Source organism: Clytia hemisphaerica, unplaced genomic scaffold (genome assembly GCF_902728285.1).
Source record: "Clytia hemisphaerica strain Z4C2 unplaced genomic scaffold, Clytia hemisphaerica genome assembly, whole genome shotgun sequence".
Classification (NCBI taxonomy): domain Eukaryota; kingdom Metazoa; phylum Cnidaria; class Hydrozoa; order Leptothecata; family Clytiidae; genus Clytia; species Clytia hemisphaerica.
This window is the reverse complement of record NW_027104371.1, coordinates 352,570-378,081: the sequence shown is the minus strand read 5'-3', so window position 1 is coordinate 378,081 and position 25,512 is coordinate 352,570. Positions and strand designations below refer to the sequence as shown.

At 36.2% G+C, this 25,512-nt stretch overlaps 1 protein-coding gene across 1 annotated transcript; it reads right to left on the bottom strand.

Annotated features, from left to right (window-relative positions):
- Positions 1-22,064: 22,064 nt before the first annotated feature.
- Positions 22,065-22,955, bottom strand: LOC136818562 (uncharacterized). The gene has a single exon (XM_067074889.1). The coding sequence runs from the start codon at positions 22,953-22,955 to the stop codon at positions 22,065-22,067; it is 891 nt and encodes a 296-aa protein (XP_066930990.1).
- Between the last annotated feature and the right edge of the window lie 2,557 nt (positions 22,956-25,512).

Below are 25,512 nucleotides of genomic sequence, written 5' to 3'. Positions count from 1 at the left end.
TTTAACAAAAGAATCGTAAATGATGAAAGGGTTGGCTGATGCGGATTTTCATGGGGCGCTTATCATTTCAACTTTCTTGTTAGAGAGCTTATTTCATTCCATAAAATTTCCCATCCAGTGCATTCCCGGGCGGTTATCATTCGACTTAAACTCTGTCGGGAAGATCTTGTTCATAGTCAAATAGTCTTGCACAATATCCTGATTATAAAAGAAAGATAAAAACATGAGGAAAACACGTAATTGATGAGCTCGATCCTACGAAAGTAAAGAATCTCAGAATTTACGTTGGCAAAAACTGACATAATTACCAGAATGTTGTCTTTTGCGGGGCAAAAGCCATGGTTGCAAACAACTCCTATGCACTTAGCCAATTCTTCCTCGGTCTCGTCACCCAAAGCATTCCTATGGTGTTAATAAGAAAAACTTGCATAAAAAATAAAGCTATATACGCACCCTAACAAAAATATCAACCTTGATAAAAAGAAATTCGTTAGAAACGCTGGACAAAAGTATTGCCACTCAAAGTAACCTTCCAGTGCAATAACTAGATACCTTCTTCCACCTTTTCCAAGCTCCTCATTGTTGTTTTTCTTTTTGAGCCTAAACCTAAGGGTCGATTCATCTACCCCGTGTTTTTTGCCACTCCACGGATACTAGCACCTGGAACACTCTGGTATTCATGGATGGCGTTTGCCATATCTTCCTCTACCCATTGATTTTTTGCTTTAACTTTTACTTTTTGAAAGTTTTTTTTCTTTCCCATTATATACTTTTCTATTTTACTAAAAAATAGAAAACATTTATATTCCAGTTGAAAATGCAATTTAATAAAAAATATAGAAATTTAGCTCGTAATCGTAGCACATGTTTACTTGAAGAAGGTCTTGAAAGGAAAGAAATCTTCATCGAAAAATCCCTCGTGAAAATATGAGAGAAAGCATTGTTTTAAAGTAGCCAATCAGTGGATCGGAAAACTGTTAAGAAAACCAATTGGCTATTAAAATGTGTTGAAAAGATGTTACTTGAAACATTGTATTGGCGACTTTAAGCTTGAATGGTAACTTGAAAAGGTGCGTAATGATTGGGCTACCCTCGTAAATTATACGCACCTAATTGATCTGCGGCTCTTGTTATTTATCACGGAACATTCAAGAAAAAAGATTTGGTGGTATAAAACGTACTTGAATAGGCTGCTTCTTAGCAACAACCATTTGCGCGCTATCTTGTACCCAGATCTCCTCAGTTCAAAAGCTACTTCATCCTTCTAAAATATCAAAATGGTATCGCCACAGCGCATTTTCTTTGAAGCGAATTTTGGCGAGCGGGAAGTCAAAACAGAAACAAATTATTGGTACAAAAGGTAGGGAAATGTTTTGGCTTTCATAACTAGCCGTATTGTATAAGGGTTGCGAAGCGATCCAGACTCCACCTCAATTCGCAAGTTGCTAGCAAAATAATAGACACAACCCCAAAAGAGACAGTGTCTTAATAAGCCTTATAACACACCACACAAACCTCGGCGGCACAACTCTCGCCACCCCGCCCAACGATCTTTCTTTCATTCTAGTTCTTCTAATGTAAATGGTGCCTTATATTCGTCGAATCGAACGAACGTCTGTCGAAATCATCAAAAGTAAACAAAAATCTATAAGTATAAAGATGACTTGTTGTTGGTTCTTGGCCAGTTTTGATTTGTTTTCTTGACAAATTCGCCAAATTTGATTACCTCGGTACCTCTTCTTATCATCGAATATCCACTTGGTTTTGCAAAGCAAAGTAAGTTTAGTTCACTTAAAAGTTATCTGGCACTCAGATGGTGAAATTTTCATCCGACAAGCTAAAGCTCTATCTGAAGGTCGGGAACACTTTCAACATCTGGAAGGTTTACATTGCGGAATTTTGCGAGACCGCGTCAAGAATTTTGCAGCGGGAGGTCTGGTAACCCAGCCCTCGTTTTCGGGGATTGGCGGGTCCAACCAAAATATCTTTAGCTTTACAGGCAAGGGCTGTTGAACCCGACTGGGGATGCGGCACATCGAAGGCTGACTATCATTCCTCTCCGATGGGAAATTGGCCCGCTCCCTTTAGCTTTAGCGTGGGTGGCCGCCAATCCGCCATCGGAATATATCAGATAAACTTTAAAAGAGCACTCCTCCCGCCCGCGCGACCAGCAAACACTTCTCATTTATTGACCTTATTCTTATTTGATACTTGATGGTTACTTTTAAAAGTCAATCAAGGAATGATGAAAATCTTTTCTGTTATCTTTCAAACTATTTTTTTTCCATTTAACAGCAAAATAAACATTTAAAACTGAAGAACCACTGTTTAGATGCGTGCGCCCGCGCGGCAATTTGATCAACTTCAGATTTTAAGTCCGTGTTTCGGCTTCCGGTATTTTTTTGTTGTTCACTGCTAGGGTACACCATTTTAAAACGGCATTTTTCGCAGTCCTAGCTACCAAACCGAGAAAATTTTCGTGGCTTTAACCCAAAGCCTTCAAGGTCATTTTGACAAAATCATCGGTTTGAAGATGTGATTTATATAGCAAATTTTATAGCAAATTTTCGCTTGGGATAGAAGTTAAAGGTACGTGCACACAATGTAGCAAAACTGCTTCGCTCATAAATTTGCTTCGCAATAATTTTACTTCAAGGTTAGAAACCAAGTATATCATGAAATATTTGCGATTCAAAAAGTGCGTAAGAATTAGGAGTGCATAACGATTACCTGAGTTGACTATACCATATTTTTACCTGACTTTTCGATGTTCCAGCTCGTTCTGGTTCCTCAAAGTTGTCCAGCTCTACATGTCTACGTTTTTGTGAGGTTGAATGGTTCCATTTAATTTTAACTGCTTCGGTTAAACATTTACGACATATAGTCGTCGACGATTCTTGCAAGGTGCTGTTGTTAAGAAAATATATCCCGAGGTTTTGAAGACGTCCAATGATATCATTCGTTATTTTAAGACGTGAATCAGAACTATCATTATATTTTTCTAGGCACAATTTGCATGAAAAACTCATTTCGTTGAACCATACTTTCTTTCATTGGATGCGGTATTCAAAATAACATATGAAAATGTGTGGATTGAAAATGTGCTTTTTTTCTTTATGCAAAGTTTCCAGTCTTAGTTTCATAATTTTTGAAGATCTCCTTTAAAATTTTCATCGAATATATGGAAAGGTCCATATGAGCGGTTAAAAGAAACAAAAAAACCGGAGGGTGTTTAATCAACCTAAGGTTGCTAATTTTGTCACTATTTACGGGACCAATTAATTCCCTTTCCTCACACTTGGCATATTTCCTTTCTTCTGCGATTTACTCAGCTGTTCGTCGTCGTCTTCTTGTTGCTGTACGACTGGCTTATCAATAATAAGGCACGGCTGCTTTATTTACATGTGAGGGAGTGCTCTGTTTATACCTATACAGTAAAAAAATAGGGAAGAGAAAGCTCTCCGCTGCTTGTTGAAACACACCTTATGAGGTCAAAATATGATGTCATCGAATATCGTATCATGAGAAGAGCGAGAACCTTGGTCGCACGAAATATCAAAGTGTTTTCATTGTATTTGGTTTATAGATCTCCAGTAAATACAACCAGGGCCCCCTGGGTGTAAATAAACTGTATTGGAAAGGAATAGAAAGATGGTAGATTGAGTTATGGCAGTGTTGAATGGAGACGGTGTACTGCAAGTTCTTAGTAGTAAAGATACTTGTTTTTTATTAAAAAAGGGAATCAATATAACTTTTTTAAAGGAAGTTTGGTATCCGCGCGTTAAATATTTGGTAGGGAAGCCTTTTTTGTTAAGTGAGAATAATATATAAAAGAACTAGCCGTATTGTATAAGGGTTGCGAAGCGATCCAGACTCTACCTCAATTCGCAAGTTGCTAGCAAAATAAGAGGCACTCTAAAAATCCCTCTAATAAAGCCGGTATTATAGAGGCAGGGTCGTAATAGCCTTAATACCCCAAACACACTACATAATCCAAGGCCGCACAACACCCGCCGCCGCCCGCGTCGTTCTTTTTTTCCTCTAGTTATTCTAGTGTAAATGGTGCCTTAATAAAATCGAACGATATTCGTCGAACGATCGAACATTTTTATTCGAATCACATATCGTCTGTCGATATCATCAAAACATAAAAATAAAACAAAAACAAAAATATACAAAGATGGCTTGTTGATTCTTGGGCAGTTTTGATTTATTTCTTGACAAATTCGACAAATTTGTTTACCTCCGTACTTCTTTATCATAGAATATCCACTTGGTTTTGCAAGGTAAGTTTCGTTCACTAAAAGAGCACTCCTCCCGCCCGCCCGCCCGCGCGACTTGCAAAAACCTCTCATTGATTGACCTTATTTGATACTTGATACTTGGTGTTAAAAGTCAATGGATGATGAAGAATAAAAAATTCCGTCTTGGTGTACGGTCATGCTCTTGATGTGCTAACGTGTCTTTTAAAAAAGGGCGTTTGAATTTTTTTGCTCAATCTTTTTGCTTGGCTATTGGTTTTTTGATTTTCTGTTGCTTTTTGGCTTGGTTTATTGATTTATTTTTCTGGTTTAATTGTTATTATGAGTCAAAAGACAAGAAGCTCAACTGAACTTGCTAAGATGATAGAAGAAATATTAGACAACAGACTTGAAAACTTGGCCTCGAAGGATGATGTTGCTGAGATCAAAGGCATCTTTAACAAGATTCATGAGAACATTTTGTATCAGGATAAGAAGATTGCCTCACTTGAAAAAGAGTCTATGGATCACGAGGAGAGAATTTCATTCCTTGAACAAAATTTGCTTATCCTTCAGGACAAAAATGCTGTTTTGAGTAGCACAGTAGACTTTTTGACTAAAAAAAGTGACGATCAAGAGCAGTATTCACGTAGGAGTTGTTTAAGGATCAATGGAATCGAGAAAAGGGAAAACGAATCTAGTGCTGATTGTGTTAAAAAGGTAATCGAAGTTTGTAAGGACATGGATGTTGCTATTGAACCCAAAGACATTGAAAGAGCTCACCGTGTAGGCAAAGAACGCAGTACTATGATAGTCAAACTTTATTCTTTTGATAAACGTACATCGATCTACAAGGCCAGAAAAAAAGCAAAAAATAACATCAAAGTTTACTTGGATTTAACAAAAAAGCGGTTGAAATTATTGGATGAAGCTAAAGAGTTTATCACTAAGGACTGCAACGTTGATTTTGTTTTTGCGGACATCAATTGCAACACTGTTGCGAGGTTGAAGTCAAACCAATACAATTTTTTTGACAATATTGATTCGTTCAAGAGTAAGATCTTGATTTTTTTCTGTTGTGATTTTGTTTTTCGTCAAACTCTACATTGTTTCTCTCATAACATTTTTTTAAACCATCTGCCGTTTTTACATTTTATATAATGCCCTTTTTCTACACTGAAAGTGATTATTAATTGCTTTTCTTTTTGTCTTTTTATCACCTGCAATTTGATTACGGGTGTGATTACCATTACATTTGTGTTTGAGTATTTTCTAACTAATTACTTTTTATCAACTCTTTTTCTATAATGTTTTGTCTTACCTTTTTTACTATTTTATTTGTATGTTGGAGCTACATCTGTAAGGTTTATTTTGGTTTGGGATTTGTCGAACAGGATGACTTGATATGGGAATAAGTCTACAGCAGTATAGAGCGTGCGTTGGAAATTTTAATTCTTGCAAATATCTTTTCGGGAGATTAAGTCTGTGTATTAATCTTACGTTTGGGGGGCTACCAAATCTTCTTCCCTATCGTTTCCATCTTTTCTGGTTACAATATTTTTATATACTTTTTCAGCTACTTTCTCACTGCTAGGGTACACCATTTTAAAACGGCATTTTTCGCAGACCTAGCTACCAAACCCAGAAAAATTTCGTGGCTTCAATCCAAACCATTCAAGGTCATTTTGATAAGATCATATGTTTGAAGATGTGATTTATATAGCAAAGAGAAAACGTTTCATCATAAATTATGCTTTTTCTTGAACGTGTCGTCTAGCTTTTTTAAAAGATAGGAATTCACTTTCTTTTTTATGTTTACATTTTAATTCTGCCATTTTAGAATGCATAATTAAGGTGTTACACCCCCTTAAATATGCGAACACCATAGTCATAAATTAAAAAAAGAGGGAATTCTGATTGGTTTTAAATTCAAATTTGGTGTGACAGTAGAAAATTTCAGTTACATTAATTTGGGGTTTCACTGGACTCATGTCAGTTTTTCTACACAAAATTTTGGATACCTTCACCAGCATTTGTGTCTTCAACTTTCTAAAACTTAAATTACATTAAAATGCAAAATCTTCAGTTGGTCAAATAAGTCCTTCATAAAGAAAAGACTACGACTTTGATGAAATGACCGCAGTCGAGATGATGGATTAAACTCGCTGGCAACAGGAGTCGCGCTCCCACATAGCAATGGAAAGGTCACAAAGTTCGAGGCTACAGTCCTTGCTGATAATATCTGAAAAGTTAAATTTTCTCCATCTTTGGATCACACTCTTGGGCTTCCATGGTAAAAAAGAAGAAATGACCTTGAAAGAGGCAACAAAAAGAAAACAATGATCCGTTTTCCAGCTGTCTCTCAAAATTTTCGGCAAGGGATCAAGTTTCTGAGCCATACATGAGATTTGGCCCTTTTCACTTAATTTTGTTATACCATCTGTTGGAAACAACCTAATGACCACCCATTTGTGACTCCCCAAGCGACTTGAAGTACACAAAAGTCCGATCGGCTATAGCGGGTAAAAGACCGGTCTCATAGCGGGTGAAGTGAAATTTCAAGCGGCCTAACATTTTAGAAGATCGGCCATGAAGCGGCCAATAGAATTTTTCCTTGTGGAATTCAGTTAAAGTTTTTTTCCAAATTTCGGCTATAAAGAATTTTACATTGTCCAAAATAAAAATAGAGAATTCCACTGACTGAGACGGGGATATTAACAAAAGGATCGTTCGTGGTGAGACAGGGTTATCCTAAAAAAATTGTTCCTTTAACTACTTACAGATTCTGAATTTGTTTATCTAGTATTTTTGAATAGCGAAATACTTTGCTCTCTTACATTTCTTTTCAAATCATAACAGATCATAATATAGATTTGGAAAGCAAGAAAAATGTCTCGAAGCAGAGTGCAGACTTTTACTAAAATGTTTGTTTACATTGAGCTCCCTCTGTGTGCTTTCCTTCGTGTTATCACGTGAACTTTTACCAAAAATAGTGATGAAATACACTCTTTCGCTTTTTCTCTCTCTCGCATTCTAAAAGTTGCATCAAACATTCGAAACGTCACAGATCAGGAGCTTGTGACAAATCAGGAACTTTTAAGAAAGCAAAGCCTGCGAGATGCCCTTTTGGAAGCTTTCCCTCTCCTCTACTGGGGAAGCAATCATTTTATTTCATTTACAACATTTGATCGCTTCTTAGGTCCTTTTTATTTTGAGCGCCCTCCCTTTTATCTTTTTTTCTGTCAAAATCTTTCTTTCTTCCAAATATACTTGAAAATGTAAGAAAATTGAAAAATAAAGCTAAGGGCCGCTAATGGCAGCTAAGGGCCGCTGTTAGCAGCTTAAAACTTACTATGTGGCCGCTTCACTGTGGCCGCTTTTAATAAGCGGCCTCGCATCGGCCTTCTTCAATATCCGAGCGGCCCAAAAGGTAAAAGGACCGGTCGAGTAGAGGCCAAAGAAGATCGGTCTTTTTACCGATCGGACTTTTATGTACTTCAAATCGCTTGGGGAGTCACATTTCTTCTGAATGATTGTTGTTTGTTGGACTACGGTAAAGGCATCCAAAAACTAACACATCCCTGCCGCAAAGTCGAATTTCGATTATGCATGATTCATCAAATTCTGTCGCCGATTTTACACCAACTATTAGATGCTTGATCGAGTTGTGAGCTAATATAATGATCCCGCGTCCTTTTTTTGATGTTATATTTTCATGGTTCACCAGCTTATACTCTTCAAATTCGTATTCATGAGGTTCTCTCAGTGCACCAACCTTTGATTTAACTTTACAAATTGCAATCAAGTGTGGTTTTACATTTCGTGATTGCATTTTTAATTCTCCCAATTTTTCAGATGTTAGTTGGTCTGCATTGGTATACATGATTTTTATATTCTTCGCAGTTATTGTATTATATTATCTTGTTTCTTGATTTTTTGGGTTTTATTTCTTTCGTTATTTTCGTATTTTTTCTTACATTCTTTGGTGGAAATTAATCTTGTCGTTGGTTGTTGACCTTCTTGAGGCGGAATCCGTTTTTTGAGGAGCCACGGAGTCGCCAGATCCCACCTGTTTCGCTTTCATTCTTTCTTTTAGCTTCAATTACAAGATTTTTGAATTCTTTCCTTTGATCAGGGGTTAGATCTTCACAGATACTTATCCCATATATCACATATGCACACCCTTCAATACGTGAAGGTTACCGAATATACTTTCCTTTTCTTTTTCCTTGCCCAATGAAACTAGCAATGGGCGTTTCTTGTCGGCTACTTTTGCTCCAAGTCTTGTCATATGTTTGATCTTGACCTTAGCATGAAGATTTTGGGTGAGTGTTTTCACCCACTCCTCGTCCTTCTTCGGTTGATCATCAGTGAATTCTTCAACACCGTGAATGATGATGTTTTTTGAACGTTTTAATTTGTCCTTTTCTTCCGCAGCTTCCTCTTTGTGCACCTCTTTCACGGCTATCTTTATATCGTCGTTCGAGGAAAACAATTGGCTGTCAGCAGAGGCCGCAGCGGCGTAAGANTCTTCACATTCATAAGATCCTTTGTTATTATGATCAAAAATTCAATTCATTAATAGTAGTGAGCGGAGGAGAGGTCGTAGGACAGCATGCTCCTCAACGATAAAATTGGGGAGAGAATGACAGTTTTTTAATCGCACCCCTGGCTTCGTGATGACCCACAGCATGAGTAATAAAAAAACGTGTTTTTCTGCACCAAAGCGTTGTCTGAAAAAGTCTATTGGTAATTCCCTTTGACCATTTCCAACAATTTTAATAAAGGAACAAAAGAGCAAGCTGTTTAAACGAAGAACATTATTTTTGAGAATAGAAGATGAAAAAAGAAAATCTAATACAGTGGAATAAACGAGTAGAAATACGCATGCTTAGGGTACATTATATGAGGCCCCCCAGCAGACTCTAAATTCACGCATTCACGCAAAAATTTTGCGCAATTCACGCATTCATGCAAGTTTTTCTCGAAATTCAAGCAAACCCGATTTTTGGGGAAATCGGGAAAATTTTCGAACAATTGTCAAACATTTCTACAAATTTGGGTGAAAAGCCAGTTTGCAGAGTCTGAATTATCAGAGAAGTCGTTTGTTTTTGTTAAGTAGTCGAGAGTGGGGCAGACGTTAGACATTACGATCTATTATAAATGGTAGAATGCCCTCGTATACGAGGCCCCCCAGCGGAACCAATGGCAAGGTTGCTACACTCGAGATATTTTTCCGCGACCGGGTCTGGTCATGCACTTGAGAAAAACTTAACTCAGTAGTGATTTTTTCCTGTACACCTTCAACTTCCAACTTCTTCAACTCAAACCGTTCGTAGATGATGATGGCATCCTTCGTGTTGGTGGTCGTATCAAGCATGCAAAAGTCGACTACACTCGTAAACATCAAATCGTCATCTGCAGCAAACATCCCATCGCAATCCTACACTGCTCCACGAATCAACTTCCACTGTGACGTGAAGCAACACTTGCATCCTTCGAAATCAATTTGGTTGATATCAGGCAAACTTTGAAAGAACTATAATTAGAAACTGCAGTGGTGTAAGATCATCCAGCGACACAAAATTCCAATGATGAGCGATATTCCAAAAGAACGTCTGGCAACGAACGAACATCCCATTTACGTATTGTGTGTCGACTACTTTGGCACGATGATCAGAAACTCAAGCACGCTACACGTTCGACGCAGCAACCGCCAACGATGGTATCCAGACATGCCTGACGACAAGGGCTGCCCCATTGAGGTTGTACACGACTAACCACTGATTGCTTCCTCCTAGTCGACGTTTCCATAGCTAGAAGAGGCCAACCAAAGAATCGCGATAATGTACGATTTCGTTGGGCATCAACGTTTGAATGATCACAAGCTTTTGAATTCCCTCCGAATTGTCGATCGAATGGAAATTATTACCACCTGCTTCTCCATGGATGGGAGGCATATACGAATCCATGGTTAAGATTGCCAAAAAGTGTTTGAAAACGGTTATCACTGAGAAATTGTTCGACGAAGAATGCTTAAGAAATTCCTTGTGGAGGTCGAATCTTTCATGAACATCTCCCACTCCTCAACAACTGATGACCCAGATGATATTGACGTCATCACACCAAGTCATTTTTTAACGGTCAGGTATCTGTTCTGAAAGATTGTACGGAATATGAGTTAAGTTTAGAAAAACGTGGCGAAAAGTGCGGCTGACCTCGAAATTTGGCAGCTTTGGTTGATAATTATCTACCTCAACTTACGAAACGTCTCTGTGGTTCGAAAACACCCGCACGTTAATGACGTCGTTGTTTTATTGATGATCCGGTCGAGAGACAGAAATGGCCGATTGGAAGAATAATGAAAATTTCCAGGAACGATGGTATCGTGAGAAAATAGTTTTAAAAACAAAAAACGGCGTCCACACATGCCCGGCGGCAAATGTTACTTATGGGAAGGGCCGATTAAGAACAGTCCCAAATTCTGCCGGGGAGTGTTTTGGCTAATTAATGATGTTGCATTGGGTAATTAGCATTTTAATGTTATGTGTTGTGCGTATCGTCATGTGTATTGTATCGTGCGTCTTTTGTCTATTTTTAATTAGTTTTTTACTGTATAGGTTTTTTCTATCGCCTTTTTTTTTGCACTTCACTTGAGAAACTTGTTGAGATTAGACGTGTCAGAGAAAATCGTTCTCGAATTTATTAACACATAGAAATGTTTGGAGTTTCGTTCGAACTTTGATATTTTTTGGGATTTTTGCATATCGTGCATTTGTTTTGGCATTCAATCGTGAATATATGTGATAAAATTTGAAGTATAGTTTAGTGTACATTGTATATTTTGATCTATCGAGATTTATCTTAGGCTAACGTTCGGTTTATATAGTTCTAAATTAGTTTGTGTTTTTCCTTTTCTAGCTTAAAATATATGTGTCAACCGCATTTATTTCAAAGACTTCGTCTTCGCCAAAACAAATTGTATAATCTTTATTAAAGAGTTAACACGAAAAAATAAAAAAATGGCAAAAAACACTTCCATTTCCAATATGGACGGGTAAGGAAACTTTATTTTTTATATTTAGAAATTCATAAATACCCTTTAATAAAATAGTTTGAGGCGAGTAAGCGCTGCTAAGTAAGTAGTTCAGTTTTTTGTGTGGTATATGATGGCAGATGAAGGCAGTAGTGAATTTTTTTTAAATGTCAGCAAAAAAATCAATGATTATAAGGAAAAAAAAAAAAATTATAAAAAAAAATAATAAAAAAAAAAAAACCTAGCAAAAAAAAAAAAAAAAAAAAGTTAAAAATAAAAAAATTACAAGTAAAAATGTAATTAAGAAAAAAATAATAAAAAAAAAAAAAAAAAATAATATTTATAACATTATTTCAGGTCGTGAGTTTTTCGAAGTAAATCCCCAAATGAGGAATAACTTAACACAAATAAGACCATCGCATCTTGTTTTTTTTTTTTCCGTGTGCAGATTTTTTGTCATTTTTCTAAAAAGGGGAATAACAATCTGAAGGCTGCTTCTTGATGTGGAAATCTATTTTAATGCTTTTGGAACAAATAGAAGAAACCGTGGATTTTGATTTTCAAGTTACCTATCGACACAACAGAGCAAGGTTTATTTCGCTGAGATTACGGACTGTACTTGATTCTATGTGTCCGCAAGAAGAATTAGCCGCCTTAATCGCAAATAACATTCTCGATAAGCTGAGGAAAAATTTGATGAAATCAAGTACTTCGATGCAGTTATTTCGGAATTTGCTTTATTTCGCTTGTATAAAATTTATTTAAAAAGTAGTAAAATGTATCATTACAATGTGTAATGTTTTTTCATTTTTTTATTTTTTTATTTAGACTAGGTGAATGCATGACTTCAATTACAAAAATTCGTGATTTAGAAGGATATAGAACTTGATATGGGAAAGTACAGATGTAGGCAAGTTTGAATAAGAACTGGTTACATTTTTGCATTTGATGCATGGAAACAATAAGATTAAATTAGAGTTGCTTTATGAATCAAAGAATGATGAAGGCATTACTATAGAAGACTATTTTCTAAAAGAAAAGTATAGTATTAAATTCAAATGAAAATAAGAGGATGATTTAGGGACATTAGAAAGAAATCTAAAAGAAAAGTGTATGGTAAACATTGTTTCAAGAGTGTCTAATTAATGTCAATATTTCAGGCGATTCGTCTGCCCCCACATGAGGTTTAGACGTCAAAATGACCAACCACCTTCACTCATTACACTGAGTATAATCAACGATATTAAAAAGCGCGGACATGATGGACCATACCCACATGAGTATCATGCTATACGCATGTTCTTACCCAAGTTGGCAAAGGAGCTAGAGAGATGGGACTGGGACGATCATGTATTAATACTCAAAGTTATAAAGTATTTTGATCTGATTTTGTAGGGGTGTCCAGCAGTCATTTAATCTTTCTTTAGTTCATAGTCTCGGTACAAACTTTTTTCATTTGGAACAAAGATACAACAACTAATACGTTTACTGAAAGGATTTTTATCTTTTGATTTTTATCTTTTGATAAATATGACTTTTATTTAAAACAGTTTTCAGAATTTATTAAAAGAATAGGATATTTGAGCGAAGACTATGAAGATAGAGAAAAATTAGAAAAGTGGATTGATAATTTATTGATTCATTGTTACAAATTATATGTGGCTAATATAAGTCTAAAAAATTTAAAATAGTTTTTTTTTTTTCATAAACTAAAAGTTGTAATCTATTTTTAAATTGTTTTACAATGAAATCGTCTATTTTCTATGTATTTAAGGAAAATTTGTCATCTTTGTTTGCATTATCGAAAAAAGTGATGAGACAATAAATTTTCAATGCTTTCTATATTTATGTTAGTTAAACTAAATAACTTTGAGACGAAAAATAGAATGGATGATCCACAAGTTACTATACCATCTAATTGTAATTGATAGATAGCTGATCCCGAATGTTTCTGTGTTTGTCATATTTAATGATAATGCATAGCTGAAAAAACTTTAGATTAATTTTGATAGCTTTTTTCGGTTTTTTAAATATTGAGTTTTATAAATAGTTATCATAAAAAAGTCTATTTTTCCATTATGTTTTAAGGGTTTGATGTTCGATATTTTTGCGAAATTGTGAAATGATGGTAACGAAAAATTTATTGAATCCAATTTTTCCAAAAGTCGAATATAATTAGTTTGTTTTCCTCTGATTTTTAATAATGATTACACACATCATAATAGAGTCAGAAGGCACAGATAAAATCATTTTGTAGAACTGATTAAAATTTGATTGGTCTCAAGTAGCAATTTTTCGTTCTTAGAGATTAATTCAGTCTATAATTTCTCCTTTACTATCTAAAGGGCTTAGGATGCATTCATCTTATCTAATCATCGTGGGGTGCGACGCCGGGTGATGACGATCCAGCGTTCTCCTCCTTCTGATCATGATTTCGTATTAAAAATAGCTACAGGATTTTTTAAAGCAGTTGCATAATTGTTGGCTATTTTTTATATTTGTTAAATTCGTCTGCTATGTAGATACCTAAAAATTTGTCTTTCCAAATAACTTCAATAAAATACCTTGAAGACTTTCAAGAGCGAACGTTCCCAAATTCATTCTTTACAAATAAAAATAAGACATCATTGTTTTCTTTGATCACAATTACTGATGCCTTGGTCATTTTGTTATTACAATACGCTATTTCATTTATATTTATAAATTTCTTCTAGCTTTTTGTTAGTGCTAACATCCTAGTATAATCTAATCAGAGAGCAATATATTCAGAGCTTTAATGAAAATACAAGTATCCATTACAGAGATTGATTCGTTTCATTCTTTCATTTCATCATTTGAAAATTGAATTATTTGTCGATGAATCAAAGACTGACGTTTTTCAATGGCAAAATCCAATGCTTCCTCAAAGTCCATATCTTCTTCGTCTCTAACTCTTTGCAAAGTTTGCATGATGGCTTTATGAGCTATATTATTTTTCATTGCTCGGAGAAAAAGGACTTTGTATTTATAAATTTCATTAATTGATAAACCAGTCTCTTCACATTCGTTGAACATGATCTCCCAGATATTTATCGTTTCTTCGTCACTTTGAGATTGTTCACTGTCATCAGAATCTTCATCATTGGACATTGACTCACTGTCTGAATAATCATCATCTTCTTCCTCTTCAGATTCTTCAGGGTGGGCTTTTGCAGCATGGCGATTGTAATTGCTTTTTGTGGAAAAGGTCTTTTCGCAATCGTCACATTCATACATTGTCGCCCTTGGTTTTAAACATTATGAAGAAATGGAATCTTTTCTTGCCAATTTATAGTCAAAATGCAAGAGGAATCCAATATCGGGTTTCTCTTCAGGATCTTGGATTCTTCTTCTTCAATTGAGTACGCTCATGTCTTTTTTTTTCTTTTTTTTCTTCTTTAGAATCGATTTTGGGACTAAGCTAGCTTGATCTTATTCTATATTTCCTAGTCTGTTTTATTAATCATTTTGGGACTATCACCTAATCCCTATTAAAGATTACCTAATCTAACGCAATCCTTTTTGAGATCACCTAATCCATGTTTAAGATTACCTAATCTTTAATTGGGGATTGAATCCTTTTTGAGATCACCTAATCCCTGTTTAAGATTACCTAATCCTTCACCTAATCTCTGTTTGGGATTACCTAATCCTTCACCTAATCTCTGTTTGGGATTACCTAATCTCTGTTTAGGTTTACCTAATTCAAGTCAATCCTTATCTCAGATCAGCTAACCTCTATTATAAGATTTCCTAATCCCTCTTTCTAATTATCCGATTCAAGTAAATCTTTTAGAGATTATCGAATCCCTTTATTAGAATACCTATTGGATCAACTATCCTCTTTGAGATAATAATCCCTCGGATTTTCTCTTCCAATTCACATCATTAACTGATATCGCTATGCGGAGAACACCTTCGGCGTTCCTTTTATAGGTTGTGTTTTAATCAAAGCGTAAAAACTGTATCTTGATTTACTTTAAAAAGTGGAAAACAATGCTTATTCATTTTCAGCTCTTCTCATGCCTTTTCGTTTTAAAATTTAATGATTTAAAGTAAACACAATACCTATTCATTTTTATTCTAACACAATGCCTATTCATTTCTGCTCTAACACAATGCCTATTCATTTCTGTTCTAACACAATGCCTATTCATTTCTGTTCTAACACAATGCCTATTCATTTTCTGCTCTAACACAATACCTATTCATTTCTGCTCATGTTAACAATACCCATTGTGTTCAAACTCTCCTATTCATGTTAACAATACCCATTCATTTCTATTCATGTTAACAATACCCATTGTGTTTAAACTCTCCTATTCATGTTAACAATACCCATTCATTTCTATTCATGTTAACAATACCCATTGTGTTTAAACTCTCCTTTTATACCTACTAATGGAGAACTGGTGTACGATGTACTGCGAGTTCTTAGTAGTAAAGATACTTGTTTTTTTATTAAAAAAGGGGATCAATATAACTTTTTTAATAGAAGTTATATATTTGGTAAGGAAGCCTTTTTGTTAACTGAGAATAATATATAAAAGAAAAAAGAAGAGAAAACTTCTGTTTCATCATAAAATATGCTTTCTTTTGACCTTGTCATCTAGCTTTTTTAAAAGATAGGAATTCACTTTCATTTTATGTTTACATTTTAATTCTGCCACTTTAGAATGCATAATTAAGGTGTTACCCCCTTAAATATGCGAACACCATAGTCATAAATTAAAAAAAGAGGGAATTCTGATTAGTTTTGAATTCAAATTTGGTGTGACAGTTGAAAATTTCAGTTACATTAATTTGGGATTTCACTGGACTCTCTACTTTTTCCACCATCAGATTTTCAAAGGCAAAAAGTAGTTGAGCTCCAGCTCCTGGACTAATAACCATTTTGCTTTTCCGGATTGAGGAAATAAAACTTTTAAAAACTTTTTGTAACCTTTTTTGAAAACGGAGCGAACTAAAAATTTTTCATCTACGGTAAAAATATTTATTTTCTATTTTAGAAATCCGAATGAGAACATCGGATAAGAAAACTCTAAAGTGGCCGTCTGAATGGCTGGAAGACATCATCTTACTTGCATCATCATTGAAATCATACTCTGACTACCTGCAGAAGGCAAATGAGACTCAAAAAGAGTCTTAACTTTACACAGCTAGGAAGGTGAGACAAGTTGTTATTTTATTAACTATAAGACGAGACAAATTCTTTCTTTTGTAGTGAATCAAGATCGGTAGCTTGCACTTATATGTATATACATCCAAATGTTAAGAGGTTTTAGTAGGGATTGAACCACAATCTCTCGCTTGCTCCCTTTATATGACATGATATTTCGTTTAAGTTGCACATATTTTATTTATTTCTCTAGCTAAGCACTAATGCACACGGAACTATTGGCCAGCCGTAGAACCAAAGTTCATAAAGACCTAAAGATTCTCTCAAGTACCATGGCTGATGAAGACGAGCTAGTTCCTGTTTTGATCACCGGTGAACATTTTGCAAAGGAACTGAATGAATCGCAGAGGTTCTATCTTCTCCGAAACTTGGCATTAGAAATCCCTGTTCAATCCATTAGGTATGGTTCCACTACTATCTTTTATTTCCCCGTTAAGCTTTACCAAAAATGCTTACCAAAAATTTATATTTTGTGATGCAATTACGTTTATCCAATAGGAAATGATACAGGGGTGTCTCAATAAAAACTAAATGCCTAGTAAAATATAAGTTTGAAATCTGTTTTCAATTTTCTTTTAACCTTTAGCCATTAAAACACGATCAATATCTTCACGAAAATGACATTTACATTTATACTGTTGACGAACTTTTTAAACAAACTTCGAAATTTATACGTACAATGACTGTAGGTACAAACTGTGGTGAGTTCATACTTACCGTTGCTTATTCAAAGTCCTCTGGTTTAGGAGCAAAATAAATACACTGTAAACTTTTACAAATATAAAGATATTATGTCCTACTACTGTTGTGTCCTAGATTCACTTTCTTTGGAAATCGCATACCGTGGATTATATTTTCTTTAATCTTTTCGTTTATTCTGTTGCGACGGTTCCTGCTTTATAAGAACTGTGAAAATAAATTTGCGATGCGATGTGTTGAGTGATTTTAGTTTTTATTTAAATCACATAGTTGAATAGTTTAAAAGTACTTCGTCTGTTTTTTAAGGTACGATCCAGGTAGTGGAAAAATGGTGCTGTTCTTTATTTATAAAGTGTCACCAATGTTCAACGAAAACGATCGAATTAGTGCTGGAATGCGTATGCTAGCCAAGGTAGAGGCCGATATTCCGATTCACCATACACGGGCTATGCAAAAGGATTTCTATGAAAATTTGGATCGGATAACCAGAGTTCCTGTACCTGGTCACGTGCTTCGCTACATTTACAGAACCTTGACCAACGATTCATCCGCAGAGATCAACAATCACGAAATTGATGAAAGAGTGCGTCTGGCTGCAGAGGTTGAAGAACCAAATCTAGTTTTAGATCTTCGCCATCTTAATGAAGGAAGGCCTGTTGATACTTTTCAAGCCTTTTTTGATGAGCTGGAAAAACTGGTTGATGAGATCACTGCGGCAGATGACCGTAGACATGGCGTGAGCCACATGAGTTCGTTTATCAGCGGCGGGTAAATCTGAAGCATACCATTCGACGGCGCCAGCTGCGTTCCTTTCACGCCGATGCAGATTGGTGCAACGCTCTCTACAAATATTTACGAGAAATGGCGATTCAATTTAAAGATCATGCTGCTTTCATCTCTTGCGATGACAAAGCCAAAGTTGATTATGGCGAGCCTGGATATGCTTTGTCTACTGGAGTTAGGGGCAAGAAATCGATTGCTCCATCTTCGAGCCGCCTTCCCGCTCTTGATCACGATGTTAATAGTAAAGGGAGCATCACCCCATCCGTTACTCTCGTCGGCCAGATCCCTGATGACATTGCCAGTTCTTTTTACATAGGGGATGTACATGTCACTTTTAAGGATTCTGTTTTAAGTTAGTGATAGCTTTCGCTCGGTTTTGGAAATAATAAATGTTCTCAGAAAAGTTGAGTCGACGTTAGCAGATGTGAAATACCTGTTCATGATGACAGATGGTGGGCCAAAACACCGCGTGAACTTTGAGTCGGTCAAAATCCCATTAATACTCATATTCAAAGAGCTGAATTTAGAAATGTTGGTTGCAATCCGGACTGCTCCCAGTCAGAGTTATATTAACGTTGTTGAAAGGGTGATGAGTATTTTAAATTTGGGATTTCAAAATGTTGCATTTGAAAGAAATGAATCCGAGGTAGATGACACTATCCGCAAATGCAAAAACTTAGAAGATTTAAGGAAGCGCAAGTTGGATATCAAGGACGAATGGCTCGCTTCGATTAAGCCAATGGTAGAAACCCTCAAACAACGAACACCACGACTTTCTCTTAAAGAAAGACCTTTTCAGGTAAGATTGTTTCCCTTATATTACATCACTGTCTCATTGACTCGGCGAAAATACTTTAGCTAGTAGGGACAACAGTTTTTGACATTCCGGCACGTGTAATAAGATTCTTATAGATCTTTCGGCGGTAAGACTTTCTCTCAGATGGCTAATTTTCAAAGACCTTCAGAAGTTTACCGCGCCTTAAGAAAATAAGAGATTATCAGGTTTGTTGATCAGGGGTTTCTTTGGATCCTTTTTATATTCTATGTATATATTGAAGAGAGAAAAATCTTTGCTACGCAAATCTTTATGTTCTTTTTAAGGTTCACGAACCAGCGAGCGATATCAGTCCCAACGAATTCATTGACTCGTCTGCGGATATTGACCCTGCACTTCCAACATTAAAAAGATCTCAACAATTAGCGAAAACCGACGTCGCTTCGTGCAAAGATCATTGATTGTATAGAAGGACACTACGCATTTCAGGTATTCTTTCGAATTAGTTATTTTGTAGAGTAATCTTTTTTTTTGCTAAATAAAGATTTTCGTCTTTTTAAAGTTTCAACGAAATTCATATTTGTGATTTCAAACTTCACATTTGTTCTCCTCCATAGATCAAACGTTGTAATGATCCTACGTGTTGTGATACGCCAACTAGTCAAATGAAATGGTTTCCGAAACTCGACGAAAACAATCCAGGTCACTACATGAAGTTTGACGAATTGTTCACTAATGATATTCCAAGCGAAAAGGAAATGACATCAAAGCTAAATGATATTAATAAAGTACGAAATATTAGAAAACTCCCATATTTTATTCTTGGCAAAAACGAAAACGACTGTTATTTTTGTTTTGAGGCATGGTATTTTATATTCCTCACTTTCATTTTCATGTATAATATTCTACACAGGAATTTGTATGTTTGCGTTTTCTAAATAGATAAAAAAGAAAAAAAGATCGTTATATTTATTTTGGAGTAGAGGTATTATTGCAATACGTTTCTCGAGTGTCGATGTTTGGCAGTTTTGATCCTTTTACAAGTTCCCAATTATCTTTTGTTTTTAATTGTGGGTGTGCGTTCGTAACGTTATGATCATGTATACGTAGCGTGCATTGTTCAAGACGACTAAAATTTCCTTGCTCATAGCGATAGGTCGACTTTGGCACCATAATTTCGTTACGGCAAGCCTGAAAACAGAAGGGAAAAAAATCATGAAAAGGACCAAAAAAAAATTTTTCCCGGTCGCCCGCATATAATAATCCGCATTTAATAATCCATAAAAGAAAAACAATATACCCATCCCAAACTAGTTTAGTTATTTTGTTTCAGACTGATATAATAGATCGATCATAAGTTCTAGACAGTTTCAAACTAGATGGCTCATGGTCTGGGAGTGAAATATTTGAAAATCAATCATGGTTCATCAATCGAAAGATAATTTACTACAAAGATTCAAAAATACAAACTATAACAATGATATCAATCTTTGTCCTTTTCATCTTTCTTTGGAAAATACACCAGGGCTGGGCTGGAGCATATGAATATATGAACTGATGATGAATGTATATGAACTTATATTTTTTAATTTCACTTTCACTTTTCAGGGGTCAGCAATCTCGTATGTCAAAAGCCTTCAGGAAACAGTAAAGTGAAATTGCAAAATTGAAAGTATATTTTAATCGCAAGCCTATCATATGTCTGACAGCTACAGCAAACCGTAAAACCAGAACAGGTATTATCCGGACATTGGAATTAAAGAACGCAAATTTGATCAAGTTCTCCCCTGAGTTTCAATAAAACGATCATATATTGCAGCAGTTTTGCTCTGCGTGGTGATGTTTATATAACTCTCAAACCAAAGTTGCAATTGCTGACAACAGATCAATACTCTGTAACGGTAGCCATGTATCACTCTCAAACATTAGAGCACATTAAAGATGATTTGCTCAAAGATTTTGTTCAAGCTGATAGCTACCACTATTCAGTCATTATTGCAACTTCTGCCCTTGGGATGAGGGTAAACATTCAAAACATTCGGTATGTATTTCATCATGGTTTGCCAAGTGACATCGATAATCATATGTTCAGGAAGTTGAAAGAGCAGGCAGAGACAACCATCAAAGTGAAGCAACCTTATGCTATCGATCTCACGACTTTGCCCGTATCAGAGACCCAGACCTGAAGGTTTACATTGTCAACAGTGAAAGTAAATGTAGAAGGCAGTTGTTATTATCTCTCTATTCAATGAATCTTGTGAAAGTCCCAGTGTTGCTCATATGTGTTGTAATGTGTGTAGTGAGAACTGTAAATGTGATGAATGTGAAAAAAATAGATCAGACAAGCGGCTGTTATTGAACCAGAAGAAGAGAAACTTTGTTTAATTTTTGATGAATTCGATCGACGTCATTTGGTTTCACAAGGAGAAGCGTATCGTCTACATAGCGACCGTAGAACTTAATCAATCCTTCAATTACAAAGGTCAGTACTGTAAGTCCACGCACACACACAGACAAGAATTTGTAACGTTGATTGATGAATTGATATTGAGGTTCAAGTTCAAACTAAAAAATAAAATGAATGAAAATTCCTAAGTTTCTAATTAACAAAATAAATTGAGCCTTGAATTATAAATGTATTTGACAAGTAGAGCCTAACTTAACTTAACCTAAGGCCTGAACAGTCACTATGCGAAAGAAACAAAGAAAACAGAAAAAGTGCAAACAAGAAACAAGAAAAACCTACCAGCTGGCCAAGAATGTGTGCTGGAAATGTGAGCCAGTGAAAATACAAAGTTGAAATTGAAGAAATTCTGATTATTGTCATTTGTCATTAATCATATTGATATTGACTCTCTCATAGTCAACTTGTGACTGAGTAGCGAGTGAGAAAAAGTTGGCCTTTTTATAATAGATTTGATACAAAAAAACTAGTTTGACAAGATATAAAAACAATGAATATATAACACTCTTGAGAAATCAAATGATAATTAAATAAAATGCGTGTGAAATAATTAATTACTAGATAATGACTAAATGACAAAATGATAATAACTGACAAAGTGTTTGAAATAATTGATAACATAGATAAATGACTTTAAACATAGAACAAAACAAACGACGCATGAAACACGAGAATGCACAAGAGAGAAAAGACGCTGAAAAAGAAAGCACTGGGAAAACAAAGGACGCTGGGGACAAAAAGACACTGACAAAAACAAGACACTGAAAATTGAACTATAAAATATTTTTGCTTTTTTAAATATACTAAAAATTTGATGAATCACATTACACTCCCACCAAAAAAGCAAACATTTACCATAATTTACGAATTCATTTACGAATCAAATCAACATATAAAGCCATTTCACCCAACTCTTTCATCATATCACAATCGTCCACGTGATGAATAACGACCAATGATCGAACAGCTCGCTTTGTTTCTCGAAATACGTTTTCATTTTCGTTACGATATCGAATGATGGCCTTACGTGCCACGCCATCACGACCGAATTCGAGACTCTTGACGATTCCATAGGTGTACGAGTTTGACAGAACTGATTCGTTTTTGGTGAACAAGATGATATCGCCAACGTTGATTTTGTCTGATGTAAACCATTTTTGCTGGTGCATGAGTTTTGGCACATGGACGAGAAGCCAAACTTCAAACCAGGCATTGAAGATGAATTGGTTCTCCTTGATGATATTTGATGGGTTGGTAGATGATAGAATGCCAGTGGGGCAACGATTATTGTTTCGTCCCAATAGTAAACGATTCGGCGTTATCAAGTCGAGACATTCGAAGTCTCCCACAATGTTACCAACAGCCAAGGGCAAGTTGTTAATTTGATTGCCAATAGATGATGATAACGTTTCCCACTGAAGGATTGGAAGACGTTGGTTGTGAGCAGATTTTTCGATTGAACTGTTGATTTCACAAATTTTTCGTTCTACTTTTCCATGCATTGAGTGGCCTTGAACTGGACATAATTCGAACTCAACACGTGCTTGTTTCATCAATTTGGATTTGATATCAATGAAATCAAGTTGCATTTCTTTGCAGGCTTTGATGAGTTGACCTCCTTCGTCACAAAGAAGTCGTTTCGGGTAACCGTGGTCACAGGAGAAGCGATTGAAAGCAAGGATGAATGATGTCGTTTCCATAATCGTCCATAACCTTGATTTTGACAGCTGATGTAGAGCAACAGCAAAGACAGCCACCATATTTTAACTGTCTTTCGTTGTGATGTGGTGTGTAGCATTGAAACGGTCCAGATAGGTCGACTTGGGTGTAGAAGAATGCTGGAGCTATGGTGATATTGCATCTGGAGATTGGACCCATAGCCATGTCGATGGTTCGTTTGGCCAAAAACTTGCAACGTTGACACGAACTTTTGATGGATTTGATAAGAATTCGACCTTCAAGGATGTAAACTTTTCTTGAGGACATAGCGAAGTGTGGACTCTATCCCAGCATGACTGACTTCTGGATGATTCCAATGTGTGTCGAGGATAATACTATATGCAATTGGTGATCTTCTGTCTATAACTGGTACACAGAAGGATGTCGAAGATAAATCTTTCATTGATTTGGTGAAACGTCCAACTATGGATACTTGATCATCGGCGAGGATTCGACCAGTGTACACCAAGATTCCATTGTCGTTGAGTCTGGTGATATTTTCATATTTTGATTTTGGAAGGAATTGAATTATCTCTTGTGATGCTTTCCTGTAGAAATACGTCTCGGCAGCTTTGATCTCGTCATCGTTGAATGGTTGAATGTTTCATCATGGTGAGTTGGGAACGAGATTTATCTTTTGTACGTTTGAGTAGAGTGTAAACATACTTGAAGACGATTGCCATGATACGAATAACTGTAGAAAACTTGTGTTGATTTGGGTTCAGAAGGTATTGAGAGAATTTATACCTTTCAGATGTTTCTTTGAATGATAAGGTGTGATAACTTTGAACGATAGTATGTTCCTTGTTGATTTCAACCATCTGTTTGTTGGAGATCGTAACTTCAGATGCTGATTGGATGGGAAATGATGACTGTGATTGCTTCATCCACTGATGTCCATTGATCCAATTAGATGATTGGTCGATATCTGGAATGTGGCTCCTCTTCTGGTGCCAAGGTCTGCAAGGTTTTGATCTGGGAACGTAGTACCAATCTTTCTTGTCCGAGAAACGAAGGATTTCTAAGACGCGACTTCGAACCCACTTTTTCAAAGGTTTGTCGTCATTGCTTATCCAGTACATTGCAATTTGGCTATCGGTCAGCTTGATAGATGAATCATGAAGACTTTTCAATGATCGTTTGACGATTTCGCTTGTGGAGTGTTTACAAGAGCAGCAAATAATTCTGCCCGAGGTAGAGTGTAATCTTTTGGTACGACTTTTCGTTCGGCGCGAAATGAGTTGTGATGAAAATTCCCCATGAGGTCGAGGAAAACGAGCGTAAATTGCAGTGCAGATGAGTGATTGAGATGCATCCCCAAAATCTACGGTATTGACTTTTAATGAAGTTGCATCTGAGGGAATAACAGCACGTTTGAATTTGATATTTGGAATCTCTTGCATCATCTCGAAATGATCTAGCCAGATTGGGCGAAGTTCGTCTGGAATCTTATCATCCCAGTCGAGTTGTCGAGTTGAAAGTTCGTGGAGATCGAGCTTGAGAGTAGCAACAATTGGTGCGATTCGTCCGGTAAGGTCGAAGATTTCTGCGACTTAGAAGCACAGTGACGTCTGTCAATCGTTCTGGGATGATATTGATGGTTTCAGTTGATTTCTTCCCTCTACGTTTCTTTGAAAAATTCAATTCGGATATATTGATTGAGAGCTCATCGGTTTTGGGGTGCCATATCATGCCTCCGACGCCAATTGTGACACCATCATCCGTTAGCTGTTCTGGTGGATCAGATCCGGAAAACGTGATTCCTTTTAGCTTGAAATTACCATGACTCAGGACGAATTCAATCTCATCAGCTCTTTGGTGTGCATCTGGAATAGTTAATGCACCTGTTATACAATCAACAACATAGACGTCGTGTTGAAGGATTTCGTCAACTTTGGGATATTGATCTTTGAAGGATGTCGAGATCGAACGAAGGGCGTATTCGGCTTGATTGCCACTTGGACGAATGCCATAGATCAAAGTCTTTATGATCTTTTCTTTTGGAGCTTTGGTTGAGTCAAGTGATTCTTCCCAGAGGTAACGTTGGTAACACCAATGGGATTCGTGGAGTCTAATGGTGTTGTTACATTTTTCTAATGTCAGTATGAAAGCCGATGGGATGGATTGTCCAACGGATGAGTATTTCCTGGAGTTTATTGAGACTATTGTGACCTTTAGCCAGTAAATCGTTGATGCTAAAGCCAGTTGATGTTGGGTGTGATCCATCGAAGACGATTCTACAAGGAGTTGTGACAGATGAAGCCTTCCATACGACTCTCCAAGGTATGAAGTTGTGGATCGATGTGTCCTTGAGCATTGATTGTTGTTGAGCATTAAGATTTTCAATGTAGTCCACAAAACCAAGATCTTGAAGTTTTGCTTCAGATGAAATGATTTCGACTTTATCTGATGGAGAGTTGTTGAGTTTTCGAAGCTGTTGGTGATATATCTTCAGGGCGATGCTCTTGTTTGGTGCCAACTTGGTGAGAGGGTCTGCAACAAAGGGTAGAGTTGCAGTGACAGTTTTCGTATCAGGGTCGATTTTAACAGATGAATCAATGATGTTCTGCTCATATTCTTCTTTGATGCTGATTTCCT

Bases quoted from the DNA above. Each gene is read 5' to 3' on its own strand.
- LOC136818562 (XM_067074889.1), bottom strand. From the start codon at position 22,955: ATGGTGGCTGTCTTTGCTGTTGCTCTACATCAGCTGTCAAAATCAAGG.